The sequence below is a fragment of the Xyrauchen texanus genome, chromosome 10 (assembly GCF_025860055.1).
Source record: "Xyrauchen texanus isolate HMW12.3.18 chromosome 10, RBS_HiC_50CHRs, whole genome shotgun sequence".
NCBI classification, from domain to species: domain Eukaryota; kingdom Metazoa; phylum Chordata; class Actinopteri; order Cypriniformes; family Catostomidae; genus Xyrauchen; species Xyrauchen texanus.
In genome coordinates, this window is record NC_068285.1 from 43,858,159 (window position 1) to 43,880,289 (window position 22,131).

The 22,131-nt window shown below is 36.4% G+C and overlaps 1 protein-coding gene and 2 long non-coding RNA genes across 4 annotated transcripts; all 3 read right to left on the reverse strand.

Annotated features, from left to right (window-relative positions):
* Positions 1-2,056: 2,056 nt before the first annotated feature.
* On the reverse strand, positions 2,057-3,566 carry LOC127650155 (uncharacterized). The gene is made up of 5 exons (XR_007971396.1): positions 3,554-3,566; positions 3,231-3,282; positions 3,097-3,147; positions 2,901-2,945; positions 2,057-2,793 (listed from the first exon to the last, which is right to left on the reverse strand). It is a non-coding gene; the product is annotated as an uncharacterized LOC127650155 (long non-coding RNA).
* A 4,497-nt stretch (positions 3,567-8,063) lies between these two features.
* LOC127650146 (ras-related protein Rab-39B-like) lies at positions 8,064-15,068 on the reverse strand. Its single transcript, XM_052135361.1, has 2 exons — positions 14,818-15,068; positions 8,064-11,904 (listed from the first exon to the last, which is right to left on the reverse strand). The coding sequence occupies exons 1-2, from the start codon at positions 15,030-15,032 to the stop codon at positions 11,478-11,480; spliced, it is 642 nt and encodes a 213-aa protein (XP_051991321.1). The 5' UTR covers positions 15,033-15,068; the 3' UTR covers positions 8,064-11,477.
* Positions 15,069-18,503: 3,435 nt separating this feature from the next.
* Positions 18,504-21,731, reverse strand: LOC127650153 (uncharacterized). Of its 2 annotated transcripts, XR_007971395.1 has the most exons (5): positions 21,599-21,731; positions 20,800-20,879; positions 20,638-20,703; positions 19,096-20,460; positions 18,504-18,989 (listed from the first exon to the last, which is right to left on the reverse strand). It is a non-coding gene; the product is annotated as an uncharacterized LOC127650153 (long non-coding RNA). The 2 variants fall into 2 exon arrangements; XR_007971394.1 differs by having other exon boundaries at positions 19,096-20,703.
* Positions 21,732-22,131: the final 400 nt, after the last annotated feature.

Below are 22,131 nucleotides of genomic sequence, written 5' to 3' on the forward strand. Positions count from 1 at the left end.
TAAAACACAACAGACTATTCACAGACATCCATAACAATGGTATTTTATATATGGAGTTAACAATTGCGAGAAATTCCAAACCTACATGACTACAACCATCGTGACTCAGACTAACACTACCTTTTCAAAATTATGCATCCATAATATTTTGCCAACAACTCCTACAATCAGTCAATTTCCATTGTCCAGCTAAGCTAATTACAAGAGGCTTAACAAACAGAGGTTAAAAAAAAACGGTCAGAGCATCCTGGTGATGGTGACAAAGCATTTAGGTTACTTAAATTAAGAGCTGCGATTTATTTTCACACACTTCACAGTTTCAAAGTTTTTTTTTTAAATAGATGATCATACTGTAGTAGATTATTAGCATATTTGTCGATTAATATGTTCAAAAAATAGTAAAACATTATTTGTCAGTTTGTTTTGAAGTGAAGGATCATGGGATTTGAGCGGGGATGGTAAAGATTGACAAGCGCCTGGGCCAATAAAAGCCTCCGATACTCTGTGTGTCTTCTGATTGGTTAGCTGTGAGAACATGACATGAATCACAAAAGTGCTATTATTCAGTACACACCGATTGGCATTTATTTAACGATGGTTCAGATAAACTGTTTATAATTATTTATTTATTCTACTGTACTGAAAATATTTAAAATACAATTTATTCAATTGTAGGAATATGAGCTCCAGAGATTTCCATTCATACTTAAAAAAAAAGCATCTGAATGTGTGAAAGAGTCACTTCTATAATCCCAGTCAATCTGATATGTAGCAATAAGTAAAACACATTATGTTAAGGGGTGGAAGGTTAGGACGATTCTAAGGGCCCAGGCTGATTTAGGGCCCAGAAGAGCAGACCCCCTTATTCTTTTCTTATTTATTTTCTCTTTTTTATACATACATTAAATGTGCTAGGGCCCCTCATGCACTAAATGTGTATTTTGTCCATTTTGACCATAGATTTAATATTTAAAAAACAAATCATGTATTTACTGGGGTAGTGGGGCAGTGGTGGCTCAGCGGTTAAGGCTCTGGGTTACTGATCAGAAGGTCGTGGGTTCAAGCCCCAACACCACCAAGACACCACTGTTGGGCCCTTGAGCAAGGCCCTTGAACCTATCTGCTCCAGGGCGCCGTATCATGGCTGACCCTGCACTCTGACCCCAGCTTAGCTGGGATATGTGAAAAATAAATAATTTCACCATGTATATGCAGAAATGTATGTATAATGTGTGACAATTGGTCAAATTAAATTAAAATTAAAATTATTAAATTAATTAAATACTGTTTCAGTCACACCCCTCCCCCTCACAATGGTTCATTCCACCTGCGCTGTCCAAGCTACGATCGCTAGTGTAGCGTCTCTTGCTTATTGTACTTGCTATGATGCAGTGCAGACAGGCATGTCACAAAAGTCAGGGCATCAAAAACGGAAAGAGAAGACAGAGAACGCCGAAGTCGACAGTATGTCACACAGTTTTTCAAAAAGAAAGTTAGCTTGCCCTATTTCTGTATTCCAAAACTTTCAGAGTTACTTATTTTTGTTGCTACATGACCTGCTTTTATCTAGCTAGCTTAGTAAAATAATTACTGAATTATGATTTACATCCAACAATAATAACATCTCTGCTGTCTCCGGGGTTATCATGTCTCGTAGACACAGATTCAGCGGCTGCTGCACACCCACTTCTTCCTTCCCCCACAATAGTATCCAGCTGCAGACCCGCAGCAACACCAGTTTCAGAACCCCAGCGCCAGAACCTGAAGTGAGGGGCGGAGCTTACGTTCTAAACCGAGTAGCGCCACCTAACGTTTTGGAGAGTACTTTGCTTTTATTACAAATGAAACATCATACTTTATACGTATGTTATAATGATTCTTTAAGGTACAGTACAATAAGCATTTTAAAACATTGATCTTGTGTAATATAATTGTATATAGTTATCCGTTTCATTGTATTATGAGCGTTACTTCCTGATCATGATGGTGAAAAAAAATGCTTGAAACTTATGGGCATTTTATATCAAATATACTTTATTTCACGAGAACACGTGCAGCATGCATTTTTCTTTATGTAAAATAAAACATGTCAAAAAACTAAAAAAGACAGAAAATTAAGCATCATTTTAAAAGAAACAATAACAATATATACAACAAATGACCAATTCACCCCTAGGCCCATTTTATCATGACAATCCTGTATAAATTAAACTTAAAATGTATCAAATGAGGAATTCACTCTCAGGCCCATTTTGTCCTTACATTCTTGCTAAAATAACTCCATGTCATCCCTGAACACAAAATGAAATAGAAAGGGCTCTCTGGAAGCTTCTGACTGTTCCAGGAGATTGTTGCGGGCCTTTTCCTTGTCGTCTTCATTCATTTGAATGAAAAGAGGCTCTTCCACTGGACCCCTGAGCAGATAGCTGTTGGAATGGAGCCAATTCACAGATTCTTTCATGTGCCGGATTATTGGGAGCTCCTTCATTACAGAATATTAAAGGAAAATGTGACTTTATAAATGTATTATATGTTAAGAGATTATATATACATATATATATATATATATATATATATATATATATATACACACTGCCTCACTGCTGCTAAGCGTAGCTTGTTCTTCACATGGAAGGGACTCTTGTAGGGTTTCTGCACTGGAATATATATATCTTGGTTCATTTAAAATTGATCAGAAGAGGGTGCAAATGTAACGGTGGGCTGGAGTAAATGTCCAGTATCTACCTTTCAGAGAAAACCCCAAAGTTCTCCAGAAGAATAAGAGTCCACCATCTCCGTATGTGTGGAAAGTCGCATTGGAAGACAAAAATAGAGAAATCTTGATATTTCATCTGCTACAACATCATAAAGGTAAATTACTTGAACTGGTAATTACTTACAGATGTAAAATCAAAGGGTGCTCCCAAGACTAGATGTAGAGCATACTGGAAAACAGCAAAAATTAAGGAACATTATCTCTGTAAACGTCAAATTAAAAAATTTCTTCCTTGTTCCGTATTTAACAACTTAAAAAAATTAAAATAAAAACACCACCACACCAATCATTGGTTTAATTATATCAAAACAATGTCTCACCATCAACATGAAGACTCCACAGTCTACACCACCAATCTGTTGGGGGATATCCTAAAAAAAAAAAAAAAGCATGAGTTTATTAAGGGTTTGACACTTCAGCAGTCCCAACTTTAGCAGACTTCTTTATCACCAACCTTGTTTTTCAGTAGCACCCATGTGCCAGGTGCAATTTTGGCTGTCATCTTACTGCAACAAAAATACAAAAATAATAAAACAGATTTGTTAATATGAAGTTACATTGTGCAGCACACAGTTTGAAGCTCTGAATCCATGCAAAAACACAGTCAACAGTATTTGGGTCTTTCTTGTAAAAACTGTCACAGCATGCAAAATCAGAACATCATGCAAGTAACCATTAAGCAAGTTTATTAAACACTTGAACGGCAAAACTTGAACACACACATTGAATTTTTCACCACATGATGTCAAAAACTTTAGACAACGTTACACAACTCACCATGCTCTCCGCCATGCTTGTCTCATTGTCAATAACTCCGCCCCTCACTTCAGGTTCTGGCGCTGGGGTTCTGAAACTGGTGGTGCTGCGTCTGCAGCTTGATATATCTCCCTTCTCCCACGTCCCTCGTCACCGTCTCAGCCGAACAAGGTGAGCCTGAGCGCGAAACTTCACGAAGATTGAAGCCTCTAAACACGTCTTATCTACTGTGTTCGCCACATGATGATAACTTTACAAACCAAAAAGTAATCTACACGCTTCAAAAATTACAAAATCAGTTTGCCGTGTGTGTGTCGTGTGTTCTGTGAAGTGACAGTGCTGCTGCTACGATCGATGCTGTCAAACTTGACGTTCTTAATGTGAATAAAATGCCCCAGAAAAAGTAATATAAAATTGAAAAAAAAAAAAAACATGTGTCTGTAGTAACCATTGGCTATAAGGAGTTTACAAAATAGATTTTTTAATATTTTATATTAAGAAAACTAAATAGGCCAATAAAAATAATATGTTTATTATTACGTGTGTGTGTGTGTGTTTGACTTATACAGATGCAGAGTCAGCTTTATTGTCTGCACCTCGTTCTCCTACTAATGACCCAGTCCTCTCAGTGTCAGCCTGATTTAATTATGGGTTAGTTCTAGCTGATGTTTCCTGATTGGGCAGTTTGACCCAGCTAAAGCTTGTTCATGTAAAGTATATGTCAATATGTTTACATTATGTTCTGTTGTGCTTGCAATTGCAATTGAGATAATAAATGTTCTCCCTTTTATGTAAAAAAGTACATATTTCTATATATTTTTCTTGTTTTTGTAGGCTTTGTACGCATCTTTAGACATTTTAACTATGCAATGTGCTAAGTATCTTTTTTAAAGTATACTGGGCATGTTTATTGGGTTAAATTTTATCTGTAAAAAATGTAGGGGGCCCAGAAATTTTGGTTTCCATAGGGCCCAGAATTTCTGGCAGGACCCCTGAACACATATATGAAATACAGGCCTTTCACTGATATAAAAAGTCACATACTTGGACAAATATGGAACACATATCTAAAAATACTACAAATATGTCCGTATTCATGTATGTACCATATATTTTCAGTAGAATTTGAATATATGCATTTATTCACAAATATACAAACTATAACTCAATATATATGTTCATATTTAGCTATATATCAGATTTCTGTATGGGGTTATAGAGAATATGATCTTGAAATAAATGTCCAAATCCATCTAATTACACAATGGAGGAAATCAATTTCGTGTTGCATTGCTGGTCTTTTCAAACATACGAGAACACAGATATAGTCCTAATTTTATTGAAACATAAATGATGAACATTTTATAACATATACCAAATCACAATGCAAATATATCGACAGTTTACAATGTCCAGATGCCAATGTACATCATAACTATTGGTTTTAGCATTCATTACAGTTTTGATTACAACATCTAAAATGTGCGAAACATCTTCCTTTGTCCATTCAGGTCTGTGATGTCCCTAAACACTTCACATACAGACTATAATCAGTGAGGTGACACCGTGCTAACAGCGGGTCACTACTGAAAATCCTGCTAAGCTCAAATGTTTGATTCTATTTCTATAATCTTATATCATATACACTCACCTAAAGGATTATTAGGAACACCTGTTCAATTTCTCATTAATGCAATTATCTAATCAACCAATCACATGGCAGTTGCTTCAATGCATTTAGGGGTGTGGTCCTGGTCAAGACAATCTCCTGAACTCCAAACTGAATGTCAGAAATGGGAAAGAAAGGTGATTTAAGCAATTCTGAGCATGGCATGGTTGTTGGTCCCAGACGGGCCGGTCTGAGTATTTCACAATCTGCTCAGTTACTGGGATTTTCACGCACAACCATTTCTAGGGTTGACAAAGAATGGTGTGAAAAGGGAAAAACATCCAGTATGCGGCAGTCCTGTAGGCAAAAATGCCTTGTTGATGCTAGAGGTCAGAGGAGAATGGGCCGACTGATTCAAGCTGATAGAAGAGCAACTTTGCCTGAAATAACCACTTGTTACAACCGAGGTATGCAGCAAAGCATTTGTGAAGCCACAACACGCACAACCTTGAGGCGGATGGGCTACAACAGCAGAAGACCCCACCGGGTACCACTCATCTCCACTACAAATAGGAAAAAGAGGCTACAATTTGCAAGAGCTCACCAAAATTGGACAGTTGAAGACTGGAAAAATGTTGCCTGGTCTGATGAGTCTTGATTTCTGTTGAGACATTCAGATGGTAGAGTCAGAATTTGGCATAAACAGAATGAGAACATGGATCCATCATGCCTTGTTACCACTGTGCAGGCTGGTGGTGGTGGTGTAATGGTGTGGGGGATGTTTTCTTGGCACACTTTAGGCCCCTTAGTGCCAATTGGGCATCGTTTAAATGCCACGGCCTACCTGAGCATTGTTTCTGACAATGTCCATCCCTTTATGGCCACCATGTACCCATCCTCTGATGGCTACTTCCAGCAGGATAATGCACCATGTCACAAAGCTCGAATCATTTCAAATTGGTTTCTTAAACATGACATTGAGTTCACTGTACTAAAATGGCCCCCACAGTCACCAAATCTCAACCCAATAGAGCATCTTTGGGATGTGGTGGAACGGGAGCTTCATGCCCTGGATGTGCATCCCACAAATCTCCATCAACTGCAAGATGCTATCCTATCAATATGGGCCAACATTTCTAAAGAATGCTTTCAGCACCTTGTTGAATCAATGCCTCGTAGAATTAAGGCAGTTCTGAAGGCGAAAGGGGGTCAAACACAGTATTACTATGGTGTTCCTAATAATCCTTTAGGTGAGTGTACACTGACTGGCTATTTAACATTTTCCACATTTATTTCCCTGCAGCATCTTTCCTCAGATTTGTTCTGTGATGACCACAAGGGGACGTATTAAATGTTTTTTGGCACCTCCATATTAAAACAAGTGTTGGGTGGGGAACAAATTCAATTTAAAATGATTATTCAATATAAATATTATTCGAGGAGCAACGTGCATATTTCTGCATTCAGTTACTATAGAAGCTGTGATAAAACCATCCAGTGACCAGAACACAACACCAGTGTGTCTGTCATGCATTTCAATCCATTCTTCAATCTCTTAATGTATAATTATTATTGATTGTCTTAAAACACATGGATCAGGAGGAATATGGTGTTACATATTTTACACACATTTTATTTACATGTTGTTTGTGCTGATTTTAAGGGAAACCTACAGGGCCCCTTACAGGACAGGGAGGGAATTATTGTGGAATGTGGCATCCCAAACGGAAATTAATTGACTTGTAACCATGCCTTTTACAACACACAAAAAAGATTCCTACAATAATGGTTACAGCTGGTTTACTATAGTAAACCCATAGTTACTTTGCATAAGTGTATGTATGTATTTTCTTTATTATTATTATTATTTTGTATTTTATTTTTTATGGGTGAAAACCATTCTTTTAAAAATGATAAACATATTAACCATGGGGTTACTATAGTAGACCTGATAGTTTTGGTTTTCCTGTACTATCACTATGAATATCATATAGTTACTGTAGTGAAACCATGTGTCAAATGTGTTCTTACTCTGGTTTAGCAACAAATACTGTACCAAAGTTAAACTATGGTTACTGTTCATTAATGGTATAAAATTCAGTAAAAGCTACTTAACGTAATTACATAATTTTGATTAAAGTGAGTAAATTTAACATAAACATTTCAGTTGATACGGTAAAAATCTGATGTACATAGTACTGAAATAAATGAAGCATAATTTCAATGAACATTTTATTAGAACGTCATATTGTGAACAGTTCTTATAAACACATTTAATTATGTCAATAAGAAACCTTCCACTGCGAAGCTTAATGCTTGCGATGTAATCCATTAGACAACATCACCTTGCATTTTCAGCGGTTGAATTGATATACAGCCACGCACGCTCAACTGAACACATGGTGCACAAAAACAAGATGACGGTAGAAATCAACCAGTAAATGTTTTGATCATGAACAGGTCATTTTAATGCAATAAGAAGTTAACAAATGTAACAACTTAATCAACAGTAAATGCAGTGTGAATAAACATGCAAACAGTGAAACCATGCAAGCTGATTAATTATTCAAGCCTGGTGCATGCTGGGAACACCAGCTTCAAAAAGTTAAGTAAAATGTACTTATTTTATTTACCTGTGAAATGTACTCAAATTAGCAAATAAATATGAAAATGTTTGATATTTTAGGGCTGATGCATGATGCATTGTGAAGATAACAAACAATCATAGCTAGAACATTCATTTTTACAAATGTTGAATTTACTTAATATATTCAAGTTCATGTTTTAACTTATTCAATGTAGAAATGACTTAATCTTTTCTGCTATATTTACTTCACAACAAAATATTTATTTTTCTATGTAGTAAAACAATGATGTGAGTGATGGATAAAGGTATTGCAAGGGAACCCCCCCGTCCTCTTAGGGATCCATGCAGAATTCTGCAGAATGGATGTAAATACTCTACCATACTGCACACATAGGTAGCTCAAAGCATCATCAAAATATTTAATAAACAAACACACAAGGAGCAAGAGAAGAGGAGAACTTACTGTACAGGACCACAAGTAAATCCTTGAAGCTTTTGGCAGTTTGTACATAAAATGTGAATGATTAACAAAAGTGAATTTTACTTTTGATGTTCTAGAACAATGAAAGCTTTCCTCTCTTTCATGTTGTCTCAACTTCCTATTCCTTGAGATATGTATGAAAACAAAAGAGATGTTACAACTGTTAACAAAGGCTGCTGACCTGTGGTTAAGCCACACAAACCATTTGCTTCAGCCAAAGCCTCTCCTGACCTGTTTAAGTACATTGTGCCCTGTTGCTATGTACAATATGTTCAGCTATACAGAAATGCATGCAGTAATGCCAACAGCACATGACAGAGCTCAGACACTCAGCTATGCCGGGTGTAAGATAAAGAGTTATGGTCTGTAATAGTGGCATTATAGAAGAATGCTGGTGTGATGAGATGTCTCCTGTAATTATGATCTAATTCCTGTGACCTCTGACCTGCTCCGATGAAGCACATGGGCCAGGGTTCATATGCAGTGATTGAGAAACAAAACTACAATGCTAGAGTGTTGTGGGTGGCTGCCGGGTCGTTTCCTTTCAGTTGATAAGGTGCTCTGAGCGTTTGATTGTTTGTTTGTTTTGTTTTTTTCTGCTTTAATGAATTATGTTATAAGTCAGAATAATTTTCTTTTTGAAACAGCCTTTCCTCAAAAAATAAAAATAATATGATAAAATATTACGTACTTATCCACAAACAAGATGACATTTTAAATGAAAATAGGCTGGATTTACAATTATTTTTATTTTTTTTATTTTAATAATTTTACAAATGATTACATTATTTTGGCCCATGTGCACATAGTGATTTCTGCAGAGCTTGGGCTGCACCAACTAAGTGGTATAAATTGAGTAATAGAGTGGAATTTTATTATTTCTCCTGACAGGATGAGAAATGTGGGTAAATCAGAGAATATTGAGCTAAATTACATTTGCAGACCCATTTATTAGTCAGAGACTCTTGCCCTTTTCCCCAGAAATTACCAGCCGATAACAATCTGCTCTTAGGCACGAAACTCTACAAGTTCATGAATGCTAATGCTTCTAGCTATGCAAGCTCAATTTTGTGGCCTGATCTTATAAAAATGACTCAACTGTGGCAACATTTTTGCAAAATAAAATTACAAGGTTAATTACATGTATGAAGGCAGTTCCAAGGTGAAATGTCCACTGGGTGGCGCTAAAAGTGAGTTAAATATTCTCCCAAAGGTTAATGTTCTATCGAGTTTTGAGTCAACAAAACCGACCTCCCTATTCTAATCCTTAAACCTCAACCTAACTGGTAGTGTCATGAAAAGCAAATGCGAATGGAAAAACACAATTGCTAAAGCAACTATTTCAATTTGTGGTGCTTCTATGACACTTTCAGCTCATGTGTCGACTCACATGCACTTTAGGACTCGTACCTGAACTACCGTACAATCTGATCGCACTCAAAGAAGCTTGTTAATGTAGTTGTTATGAAATGCAAACGTTAAAGTGTATCGCCTTACAAGTCATGTGCTATAAGTGTTTAGATGTCCTAAGATAGCAAAAGTGATTATGAACTGAAAATCTGCCATTTAACTTGTGATTTTAGTGAAAATTAATCAGATTTGTTTGGCGGCTCTAGTGTTCATTTCACCAGGAAACTGTGGCAGTTTGTACAACGGGACAGGTTAAAATAAGCATGTACAGTAGGTATAGTAACTATGAGACCAGGTTGCAAATTTTTGTGATGCTGTCTAACTCTGTCTCATTTTCATCTCACTTAAAGGGTAAGACCAGCCAGATCTCATGAACATTACATGACTGTGGGCACATTATTGCTAAACAAAATGACCTGCTTCAAAACACGTTTTGCTGCACTGTCCAGCGGGGGGCGCCAAAAGCGAGTGAAATTGTGCCGTAATCAGATAAGGTTTTTAAGGTGAATAGTAGATGGAGGCTTTAATGTGTAAAACATACCTCATTAACTTAAAACTTTAACCTAAACCTAACCGATAGTGTCCAAATGCAAAATGAGATTTCTGAAACAACCACGTCATCTCGTGTCTCTTCTATGACACTCTCATCTCAAGGGTCAGCTTGCGTGCTTAAATGATGTCAAACTAGATGTCAAACACGCAAGCTAATGACATTGAAATAAGTGTGTTAATGTAGGTGAGTCTGTAATACAAATGTTAAAATATATAATTTTTCAAATGATGCGTTATAGTAAAAGTGTTTTGATATCATATCATATCATAGCAGTGTTTATAAAGTCATAATCAGCCGTTGTACTCGTGATTTGTGTGAAAGTGAATTAAACGCACATTTGTTGTAGTGCCTCCACCATTTCACCAGGAAACTGTGGCGAAACATACAGCGCGGTATTAAAGTCAGTTTGCAAAAATGTAGTTATAGTGACGCTCATTCTATGAGACCAGGTTGCAATAGACAATATGGATAAGACTGTAGTCTCTAGATTCCTTCAAGATATTTTCTCTCAATGTGAATTTGCCACAGTGATCATGGTTAAGTGAAATGGAACAAGCCAAATAAATAACTACAAATGACGATGTTTCCTAAAATCTTAAAATCACTGTGCGTGAGAATGTGGAAAGAAGAGAACTAGGCCGTGAAAACCCACTGACAAATAAAAATGTTTAGTCAAACATTACTGTCCACAAGACTGCTGCAATCTCTTTTAACCACTGGTGACTTCTGATCATGGGATGGCCTTCTATAAAATGAAGAAGGGCCAATCCATTCCAGTCCAAACATACTACACTTATACTTAATCAGTAATCACACTGGAAGGAAGGAACATCTCTTAGTGGCTTGCGTTGAGAGAACTCATAACCTCATACAGCAACAATAAGGTAAGTGCAGTTGGGGAAAAGAGACCAGAACCTGAGGCAGTGACCATGATGTGATGCGTTCAGGCGCATACACACTAGAAACAAGCTCTGATGGAGCACTTGAAAAATAGGAATGCGTAAACTCAATTTTCAGAGAATGTAAAGAACCGGGTCAGTTCGGAATCAATAGGGAATATGCATTGGATTTCCGAAAACACAACTGGACCCATCTGTCTGAAATTCTCATTGGTCAATGGCCGCATCACTTCCGCAAACACTTGCGTTTTTCCTCTACGTCTTTCTGACACACCATACCCATTGAAATCAATGGATTGGCAACATTCTCTGACGCAACTCTAGTGTGTAGGCGCCCTTAGTGAAAGCCGAGGTTAGCAATAACTGACAGATACACAGGTGAGAGGATACTGGTGGATTGTGGGAGTCAGCAGTTGCAGCTCTTGTCTCGCTCCGCCGCCTCCTCAGCTGGGTAAAGAACTTTAGCGGTGAGGCCGCTTTTGACCCCATCCCAGCCATCACGGGTGGATATCTCCCCCATATTCATCAGCTCATAAATGTCCCGTGTGAGCAGCTCGAAAGCGCGTTCCACGTTGCTGTTGCACTTGGCTGAAGTTTCCACGTAACGGATGCCGAGTTCGGCCGCCAACTGCTCCGCCTCGTCTCGCGACACCTTGCGGTCGCGGTTCAGGTCGCTCTTGTGGCCAATCAGGATGTAGACCATGTGATGGGGCAGGATGTGCTCGCTGACTTCTCTGTGCCATTCCCGCACATGATCGAAGGTATTCCTATTAGTCAGGTCAAAGACTAGGAGGCCGCCCACAGAGTTGCGATAGTATGAAGTGGTGATGGACCTGAGCGGATGAAGAACACAACGTTTAGAATGTTTGGAAGGTTCCGGGTTCAAAACAAGTAAAGCTCATTGATTACCACAGCAAATAGGGTAACACTTAACAATAAACCCTTTGTTAAGGGTTTATAAAGGGGTTTATAAAGGTGTTAATTAATTAGTCATTTACAAATGCATTATAAATCATTTATATACAGCTATAATAACATGAATAAAAAGGGTGACATTCATGCAATATGCCAAATAGTCAGCATTTTAACAAATAAAATCCTTAATAAAATACACTTATTTGCACTTGTTTATTCTTATATTATCCAAAAACATAAAATGCCCTAATTCATGATTTATGTCACATTACAGCCAAAATGTATTATTTTTCCTGTCACGTTGATGTCAAAAGAATGGTGCTACTCCGAGTGCTGTCCCAAATGAACTAGTCCTAGTGACCTAAAGTCCTCTACAAAAACACTTTTCAGATCTTCATGCTCATACACAGCAGATATCATATAAGAAAGCTTGATGACCATTAAACCATGCTGAAATTTATATAAATATGTTACTAATGTCAGGTTTCCAACTGCATAACTAACACTTCACAGATGTCCACTTTACATTAAGGTATATTTACATAGGTTACTAATGATGAATAAGTGTTATTATTAGGGCTGTCAATCAATTAAAAATTTTAATTGAATTAATTACATGATTAATTAATCACGATTAATTGCATTTAATCACATATACAAATATTTGCTGTGAAAGCCCCTCATATAACAATTATTCAATATATAATGATGAAATAATGATACATAGTTATCCGTAAATATAAAAAATTATATATATATACATATATATATATATATATATATATATATATATATATATATATATATATATATAAATATTCAGATAATTAAAATGCATTACATTGTGGCAGAAGAGTTCATCATTGATAAGACAATACAAAAAGCGGCTTTAGAATACAATGTATTGTTTACTACCATATTACTGATCATTAGACAATCATTGACACACAGTTCACAGAAATCCATTTCACAAGTGAATTTGTCAATCAGTCAAAGATTTATTATGAGGGCTTGTTTAAGGACCCGTCAATGAACACCTGCATCAGACATGCTTGACTAGCGTCTCGGGTGCGTCACATCATAAACATAAAATGTTTAGGTCACTGTGTCAAGTTAAATATAGTTTAATACTTAGAACACATCTTGAGATCCCTTAGTTCAGATTTGCGCTCCATCAAGTGTTTTGAATGCAAGAATGTAACGCATGTCTGTTTTGTGCTGTCTGGTTGTTTTCTTCACTGTATAAACTGTACATTACCACACAGCTGAAATTTCACTTACTGCCCTCTGGAGTAAACAGGTGGTACTACAAGCTTTAATTTCTCAGGAATCTTCCTTATTACAATCCGGGGGCATTGCGATTAATGGCGTACATTTTTTTAACGCGTTATTTTTTGTCAAATTAATCGCACTGAATTAACAAGTTAAATCGACAGCCCAAGTTATTATATCATAATCGCATATCAATGATTTATAAAACACATATAAATAGCTTATTAGTCATTAACAAACATCTTTTTTAAACTTTAAACAAAGGGAATATTAATGTTAAGCGTTAACAATACTTCTGACTCATCCCCTAGATCAGGGGTGCCCAATACGTCGATCGCGATCTACCAGTCGATCGCAAAGGCAATGCTGGTAGATCGCACAAAATTGTTTTATGGTCATTTTAGGGTTTATAGCGTTACGTTGTCATGGCAACAAGGTTGCAAAATTGCCTTTAACTTTATACAGGTGCGGTTAGTGTGTGATTTTGTCAGACTAAAATCATGTTAACACACATATTGTTTATGTCTTGTGGTTATACTTTTGAAACAGTGAGTATTTTAACATTCCTGTAATGTTTGGTGCCCAAGGAGTGGAAGAGAGGGAGTAGAATCTTTGAGCCTTTTAATTATACAAACTGGAGTAGAACAAACGCTGGAGTGGAAACGGACAATAACTCTTAACATCAAACATTCTCCACCTGTATGCCATTCAAACATTAACATTCAAGGACTGACAAACTATGAACAAAACTAGAGGGTATAACATGAGGTGATTAGGGCAGTGGATACTGGGAAACGTAGTGCAGGAGAACATTTCAAAATAAGAGTCCTTGAACATGATGGAGACAAACTGTGACACTTCCATTGCAAGTGCCTCACTGGAACCCAGATTTTTTTTTTTTTTTTAAGTCTAAATTAATTATTGTCATAATCAACATTATGCCAAAAATGCTTTTTTTTTAAGTGTGCATGCATAGTGTTCTGTCGTGGAGGTTTGTTTCAATATCATGCATGGTCTTTTTCATCTGAAAAGCAATAAGAGGAATGCATGCTTTAGCCTGAAGGCCAGCAGTTCTTCGGTATATAGGGCAAACAGGTCAGAGACTTCAGGGCTGATGACAATACAGCTAAACACAAGCTAACCTCAGAATCCAAACAGGTGATGCATATGAGACGAGCTGGAACAAATAAATGGAAATCGGCATTTTGATGTGTGTCACTCGTTCATAAACACTCTATAGGCCTGTGTGCATGCATGCTTGTACTGAATTACATGAACCCCAGCAGGGAATGATGACAAAGAAATGCAAACACATAAAAAAAATTATCTTTGATTCCACTAAAAATATAGGCTGCCCTAAATCACAACCCTACACTACACCATATTACACAACCACTGGCATCAAATGCATGTATGCACACTTGCTATCATATTGCTTTCATTATTATTACACCATGCCATTATGAGATGAATCATTTGATCCATAGCACTTGGTGCATGAGGATGATTAACCAAAACAGTCAGCAGATGGGACATATAATAATAATAATGATAATAACCTGAATCGCTCTTGTCCGGCTGTATCCCAGAGCTGTAGTTTGATTTTCACCCCCGGTTCGATGTCTAGTGAACGGGCGTAGAAATCCACACCGACCGTCGGGTCCGCTACATCGCTGTATATGCCATCCGTGAACCTCTTCAGTAAAGATGATTTGCCAACCGTCGAGTCACCCAGTAGAATGATCCTGAACTGGTATTGCCATAAAGTATCCATGTCATGGCGAGTGTAGAGCACCAGACAAAGCGCCCGACACACGGTGTTTACATTGAGTAGCTATATGGGGGAGGGGGAGAGGGGAGGTAGAGAGAGAGGTGGATGTGCTGCTGCAGTCATGTGATGACGGTAAACGTGAACTGATTCGCCATTTGAGTAAGATAAGTTTGTACCATTTTAAAATAATTTATCTTAAATGGGTTAAAAAACGTAACGGATCAAAATATGAGAATTGATGTGGGTTTTGTGTGTGTGTTCACTATTTTTCTGTTTCGGAGAGAAATAAAAAAAAAAGACACTTAAAGGAATATTCCGGGTACAAGTTAATCTCAGTCGACAGCATTTGTGACATGATATTAATTACCACAAAAAATAATTTTGACTCGTTCCTCCTTTTCTTTAAAATAAAAGGTAACAATCTGTGTTACAGTGAGGCACTTACAATGGAAGTCAATGGGGGCCAATCTGTAAACATTAAAATACTCACTTAATCACAACACTACAATCAGTTAATAACCTTTTCTGTGTAAAGTTAGAGCCAATTTTACAACGATGATGGAATGTCAACAATCCCTAAAATGACTGTAAAAAGGACAATTTAAACAACTTTACAGCTCAATAATACATGAGTTTTAACAGAAGAATTAATGTAAGTGCTTTTATAAAATTCACATTTCTGCCTTTAAACCCTCCAAAAATTGTCCCCATTCACTTCCATTGTAAACAGTGTTGGGTAAGGAACACTAAAAAAGTAATCAATTACGAACTACTAATTACATCTTCTACAGTGTAATAAGATTACTGTACTAATTACTCTGTCTGAAAAGTAATTTCATTACTTATTACTTTCTAAAAACCTTATAAACCTCCACCAGATGAAAAATACAAGGATAGACATGAAACTGTTCTTTAAATTCTTTCAAATAAATCATATAAACTCAAATAAATTATTCATGAACTGCATTAATGCATTACACCCAACACTGATTGTAAGTGTCTCACACCTCAATTCTTGCTTTTTTTGAAAGAAAAGGATGAATGAGTCTAAATTAGTTTTTGTGGTAATCAATATTATGCCAAAAATCCTGTAAATTGAGTTTAGATTGTATCGAACACAGAATTTTCCACTAAAATGTTCTTAGCAAGCAGATGTGGGGTCACAAATCAGATGAGTTGTATTTGTCGAGCAACGTCTCAAAATGTTGTCACAAAAGCAAAAGTGCATTTATAATTTTTTTTGAAGCCGAGTACAAAATACATTTGCAAAACTTAAACTGACTTTACCACATGCAATCGTTTATGTGTGGAGAACTTCAGTGTAATATCTTTAGAGTAATTATGAATGATGACTAATATGAGCTCTGTGTGTGCAATAGCCAACAATAACATTACAGTAATAATTATATAATATGTAAATGTTTATACTGTATTAGTGGATTTCTGTTGAAAATAAAATATGATACAGGCAATTCACATTTAACCGTTGCTGAAGTCTAGCACACAGTTGATTGGTACGTGCTCTCTGTACATCATTTCAAATGTTCACTTTGACACTTCCTGCCCAGCAAGCACAGCACGTTCCCCTAATGTTAGTATATGGTTCCTATTTGGTTACTTTTTGGGGGGGACCAATTCATAAAGTCTAAGAACATTCTCTTAAGGTTCTGTTTTTATTCAACCTAAAAAGAATCTATACTGAATGAATGTTCTTTAATGGTTATTTTTAGGTTTTATTTTTAAAATCATAAACTAACTTTCCCAAAACATTGGGATGTTTGTGTGACACTGACAACCTAATAATACCTTCAATTATTTATTTTTTTATTGTATAATCATAATCAAACATTCTCAGAACTGTATATGGGATTTGAAGGCAATAATAAACCAATTCCTTTAAATAAGTATACTTTTCACAGTTGAAAATATTTAGGCTCTATGACAAAAAAAAAAAGGATAAATAAAATGTCTGTCTATCTGTAATGTATCACAAAGGAATGGTCATTAAATAAAAGCATGGGAACCTCGGTCTGACTCTTCTAATTTCACAACTGAAACTGGTTTGTCTAAGTCAGGGCAAGTCACAGTGCTGTGTTTGCATTTCCTCTGTCCATGGTTCTGAAACGGACAAACCATTTGGGTAGCAGCTGCTTCATCACACTTCAACTAAATTTGAGTAGTCAACCCTAGACTTGAAGCCACCTGTGATTCACAATACACTTTTAAAAGCCCTCCATGTATATATATATATATATATAAGGAGATAAAGAGCTTAATAGGGCTATCTAAATCAGATGATACTAACCCAACCCCCCCAATCCCATTAACAGAATCCACACTGTGAATTCCAGTAGGGCATTACCTGCAAAAAGATGGAATCTGTGCTCTTTACATCCACACATGGTTTGATTTCTGACTGCATAGTTTATTTGGGCCAAGGTTATGATTTTCAGCCATTGTCAGTTGCCTTTGCAATTTTTTTTAAGCATCATTTTATCTATTGCTAAACAATAGTATCTTACAGTTTCCACATTTATCAACTAGTCTTGTCAGTTTAAACATCGTAAAAGGATAAATGTAATAGGTTAATTTTAATCTCATTTAAAAAAAATCATAATGAGAGCTTTTCAAGTAAGGATTCTGTATAGAACACTTTCTAAACAAATACGTAAGAATGTACTTTAATGGTTTGATCATTCCAGAGTGGTCCCTGGGGAGCACCATCAAACCGGTTTGATTAGAACGTTCGTGTCTGACGTCATCAACTGGCACATTTAAAAACTCAAATCTGCATTCCCGCTGTTTAGCTGCTACTGAGGGGGATTGGCTAAGCAACGCCATTTACATGCCTAAAAAGGCTGCTTAAACTGTCTTTTCAACCACGTTTGTTACAGGCATTCAAACTAACACAAGACTACAAATTTACACAATGTAAACTAACTGAAACTCACCATATCAGCTGCCGTATGGTTTAGTTGCAACATGTATAAACAGCTGCTCGAACAGTCTTTTCAAATCACATGAAAATGTTTATTTTACGTTGTATGCAAACAAACATAGAATACTTACGATATAAGTTTACTGTCCATATCCACACACCGCGTATTACAGCATCAAACTAGATGATAAACTCACCAAATCTGCTTTTGCGTTGCTGTATAGCTGGCGTTGCTATAGAAAGAGTGACTGATAAAATGCTTGCCATTTATGTCTAAAACAGCTGCTCGAACAGTCTTTCATTTTTATTGTAGTCAAATAAACAGAAGTATTGGAATACAATTTTCCAGCGCATATCTACACACTCCTCGTGTCTATGACAACAGCGAGAAAAACTATCAAATTTCAAACGCAAAGTTTTATTCACATGAAACATATGCTGTTAATTATTTTTAATTGTGAATCTGTGTAAATATATATAATTTTTTCCAGACATCCCTGCACTTTAAAAAAACACCATAATGGCTACGACCATAGCCTATCACTATCACTAGCCTATCACACACACACACACACACACACACACACACACACACGCGATATATTTACAGTTTTATAAAAAGAAAACAAATTACAGATGAGGAGATCAGATAAATATTTTTTAATACTGATGAGGAAGAGGGAAGTTTTGACAATGAGGGAAGTGACACAGATGAGGAGATGCCCCCAACCTCCAAGCCCTTGATGCTGAGAATGAAAATGCCTCAGCAACTGCTCCTACTCCTGTAAACACAACACCAAGGGAGGTGGAGGAGGTAAGCTCTTCATGCTGGAGTTCTACCAGTAATTTTACCCATCCTGGACCTGGGGTTGCATTTGATGACCGGACTTGTGGCGTGTAAAACCCTCCAGAATCACCCAATGAAGTCCAGTGTTTTAAGATGTTCCTTACTGAGGAGCTAATTGAGGAAATTGTTGATGAAACAAACTGCTATGCCTCAGAGCTGCAGAAGAAAACACCACCTGATGTGAAAGGCAAGATTGCAAAGTGGGTTTCAACAAATGCTCACGAAATGTACACAATCCTGGTGGCAGTGCTGCTAATCGAAATTGTGAAAAAAAACCTTACTTCGTGATTATTGGAGTACAGATCCCATGCTCCTGACACCATTTTTTGGGGACTTTGTTTTCCCAGGACCGCTTCCTTCTGCTCCACCGCTGCCTTCACTTCTCCAACAATGCGATGGCAAACATCAACTACCCCTGCAAAAAATCTGAAACATTTTCACTGCTTTCACGTCATCATTTCGTAACATCTTTGTGCCCTACAGGGATCTGTGTGTCGATGAGTCGTTGATGAACTTCAAAGGTAGGCTGGCATTTCGCCAGTTCATACCAACTAAACTTCCCAGGGCAGCAGGACCAGTCGGCACTGCAAGGCCTGCCTATCCAGCACTCGCAGGACAAAGCAGAGGCGCCTCACCAAATTCATGTGTGTGCCATGCAACACTCCCTTGTGTGTTGCCCCATGTTTTGAGGAGTACCACACACTGAAGCATTACTGAGTTAATCTAAATAAAAAATTAATAAAAAAAATATGTTCTAAATAAAATAAGCACATTTTAATTAAAAGTTATTATTGTTATGACATTTGTATTAGTTATTGTTATTTATTGTATTTTTTCCATGTAATTGGTTTATTATCTATTTGTTTACCACAAATGCAATTTAATTGAATGTAATGAATGCTATTTATTAGTTGTTATGGTTGCTTGTATTTATTAAAATATTTATATTGTTAATCATTATATTGATATTTCTTTAAAAAATAATCTATAAACAAATACATAATAAAATCATAGATCAATAGATACAACTAAATAAAATAGAATTAAGAATAATGCTAATACTGAACTTATCTCTTGTCTCTCACAGAGCAAACATTTCATACTAGTAACATATTTGTCAAAGGGATATTTTTAAGAACATTTCATATTTGTTGTGATGTCATAATATCAAATGGTTAAATTGTTCAATTGATTTATAGGGCTAATAAATGTAGTCACTTAAGTTTTTATTTATTTTTTACTTTTCTCTACACTGTTGGTAGGTCCGGTCATAGCCGTGTGCGGACAACAGCTGAGACGCTTCCTGAAAGACTTTTCCATTTTGCATAACGAGAGGAACATTTGCACCTTATTGAACATGGCGTGGTTTTGCGCACGGCCATTACTTTTTACAATTTGATGTTCCGTGTCGGAAATCTTTGACGCTGGGAGTGATGATTCTCTCTGACCAATCAGTGATCTGCTGGATTTTGACATCACATTTAGTATTGGCTCGGCTCCCTTGGAACCTCAACCAAGGTGGTAGTAAAAAAGTACCAGGTACTATCCACAGTGGAAAACCCCCAAAAAGCCAGCAGTCTCGAGTTGTACTGTGCAGTGGAAAAGACCCATAAGCATGAGATGGAGTTGTGGAGCACGGAACAGTTCTGAAAACACCGTAACAATGGTCTAACTTAATCTAGACTGGACAGAGCAGTGCAAATAAACTTTGAAGTGAGCAGACTATTTATTTAATTAAATCGCAGCCCTTTGCAATTTAATAATCGCACAAGGTCATATCGCGATTTCGATTTTATTTAGATTAATTGTACAGCCCTACTTACCACCGCCTTATGTGAGGAAGGATACTGGTATACCAGTTCCACATTCTCCTAGAAACGTTACAGGGCCTGTGGTACAGGGGGTGCAAATAGGATAAGAATGACCATGATCAACTGCAAAATGAGCAAAGAGGAAGCATAGTAGTAAAGTAGTAAGATACTCACATAGTACATGAGAGCTGTGCAAAATTCCCATTTGTGTTAGCCCATGTTTTCAGTACCACACACTGAAGCATTACTGAGAACTGTGAAATAAAATAAGCAAATGTTAGTTATGGTTACTGTTCCATTGTTATGTATTGTAAATGGTGTATTTTTTTCCTTGAAATTGGTTTATAATCTATTAAATGTGCATTGTGGGCTTTTGTTTACCACAAATGCCATATAATTGAATGTTATGAATGCTGTTTAGTAGCTGTTATGGTTATGTTGCTTGTATTTGTTAAAATATTTATATTGTTAATCATTATATTGATAAAAAAAAAGTTGTATTGCCTATAAACAAATGCATATAAAAAGCATAGATCAATAAATAAAATGAAATAATTGTTTTAACTCTCACAGAGCAAAGATACATGTTTTTTTAAAATGTATACCCAAGACAGATCATAATCAGAGACTTTCAGTCATAACTCAATTTTGTAAAATGTGTATTTTGCCTTTGCATTAGAATATATTGCTGATGAACTTATATATCATGCTACTTTCAATTGCAACCCATTTCTAATATTAGCATTAGAATAGACTATACTTCACACAACAGCTTTTAATCAAAGTGAACAAGATAAAACATTAGAAACGATATACCCACAACATTACACAAGCAGTGAACAGCACAAGCTATTACGTAAATCACATCAAACTACGATAAATACACAGCATGAACATATTATTAATGCATTTATTATGGTCTACACGTGTTTGCAAATAATTTTCAATCAAAAAAGACTATAAATGTACTCACCAGTAGCAATCCTGTAATGCGTTGTCAGAAAAGTTGCATGTGGGAGTGAAATTCAAAGCCCGAGAAAATAAATAAATATCAATATAAACCATTGGTTAAAACATTTATTATAGTTTATACATGTTTTAAACCAACGAGGAAGGGTTTAAAGTGAAGAAAAAAGCGAAACGCTTACCTCAGCTCAAAGCGTGACAAGACAGCGGTGAACCGTCATCTGACTGTCGAGAGTATCACGTGACAAGCTTGGTGCGTCACACTGGAGTTTAAAATTTGCTACGTTTTAAAATAACTGCCGAAAACAATTCACGCTGGGGGGATCAGTTAAATAATTTAGAATTTACGTGCGAAAGGGTTAAATTTACAAGTCGTGTTAGTTGATAAAAATTATATATTTATCTGATTTTATAAGCTATATATATCAGAAAAAAATTATAATTTTATTTTCAAAATCAGAACTACATATCCCAGCAAGCGTTGCGGCCGCGCCACCTCATTCAACCAATCAGCGTCAAGAAGCGCTGTATAAAATAGAC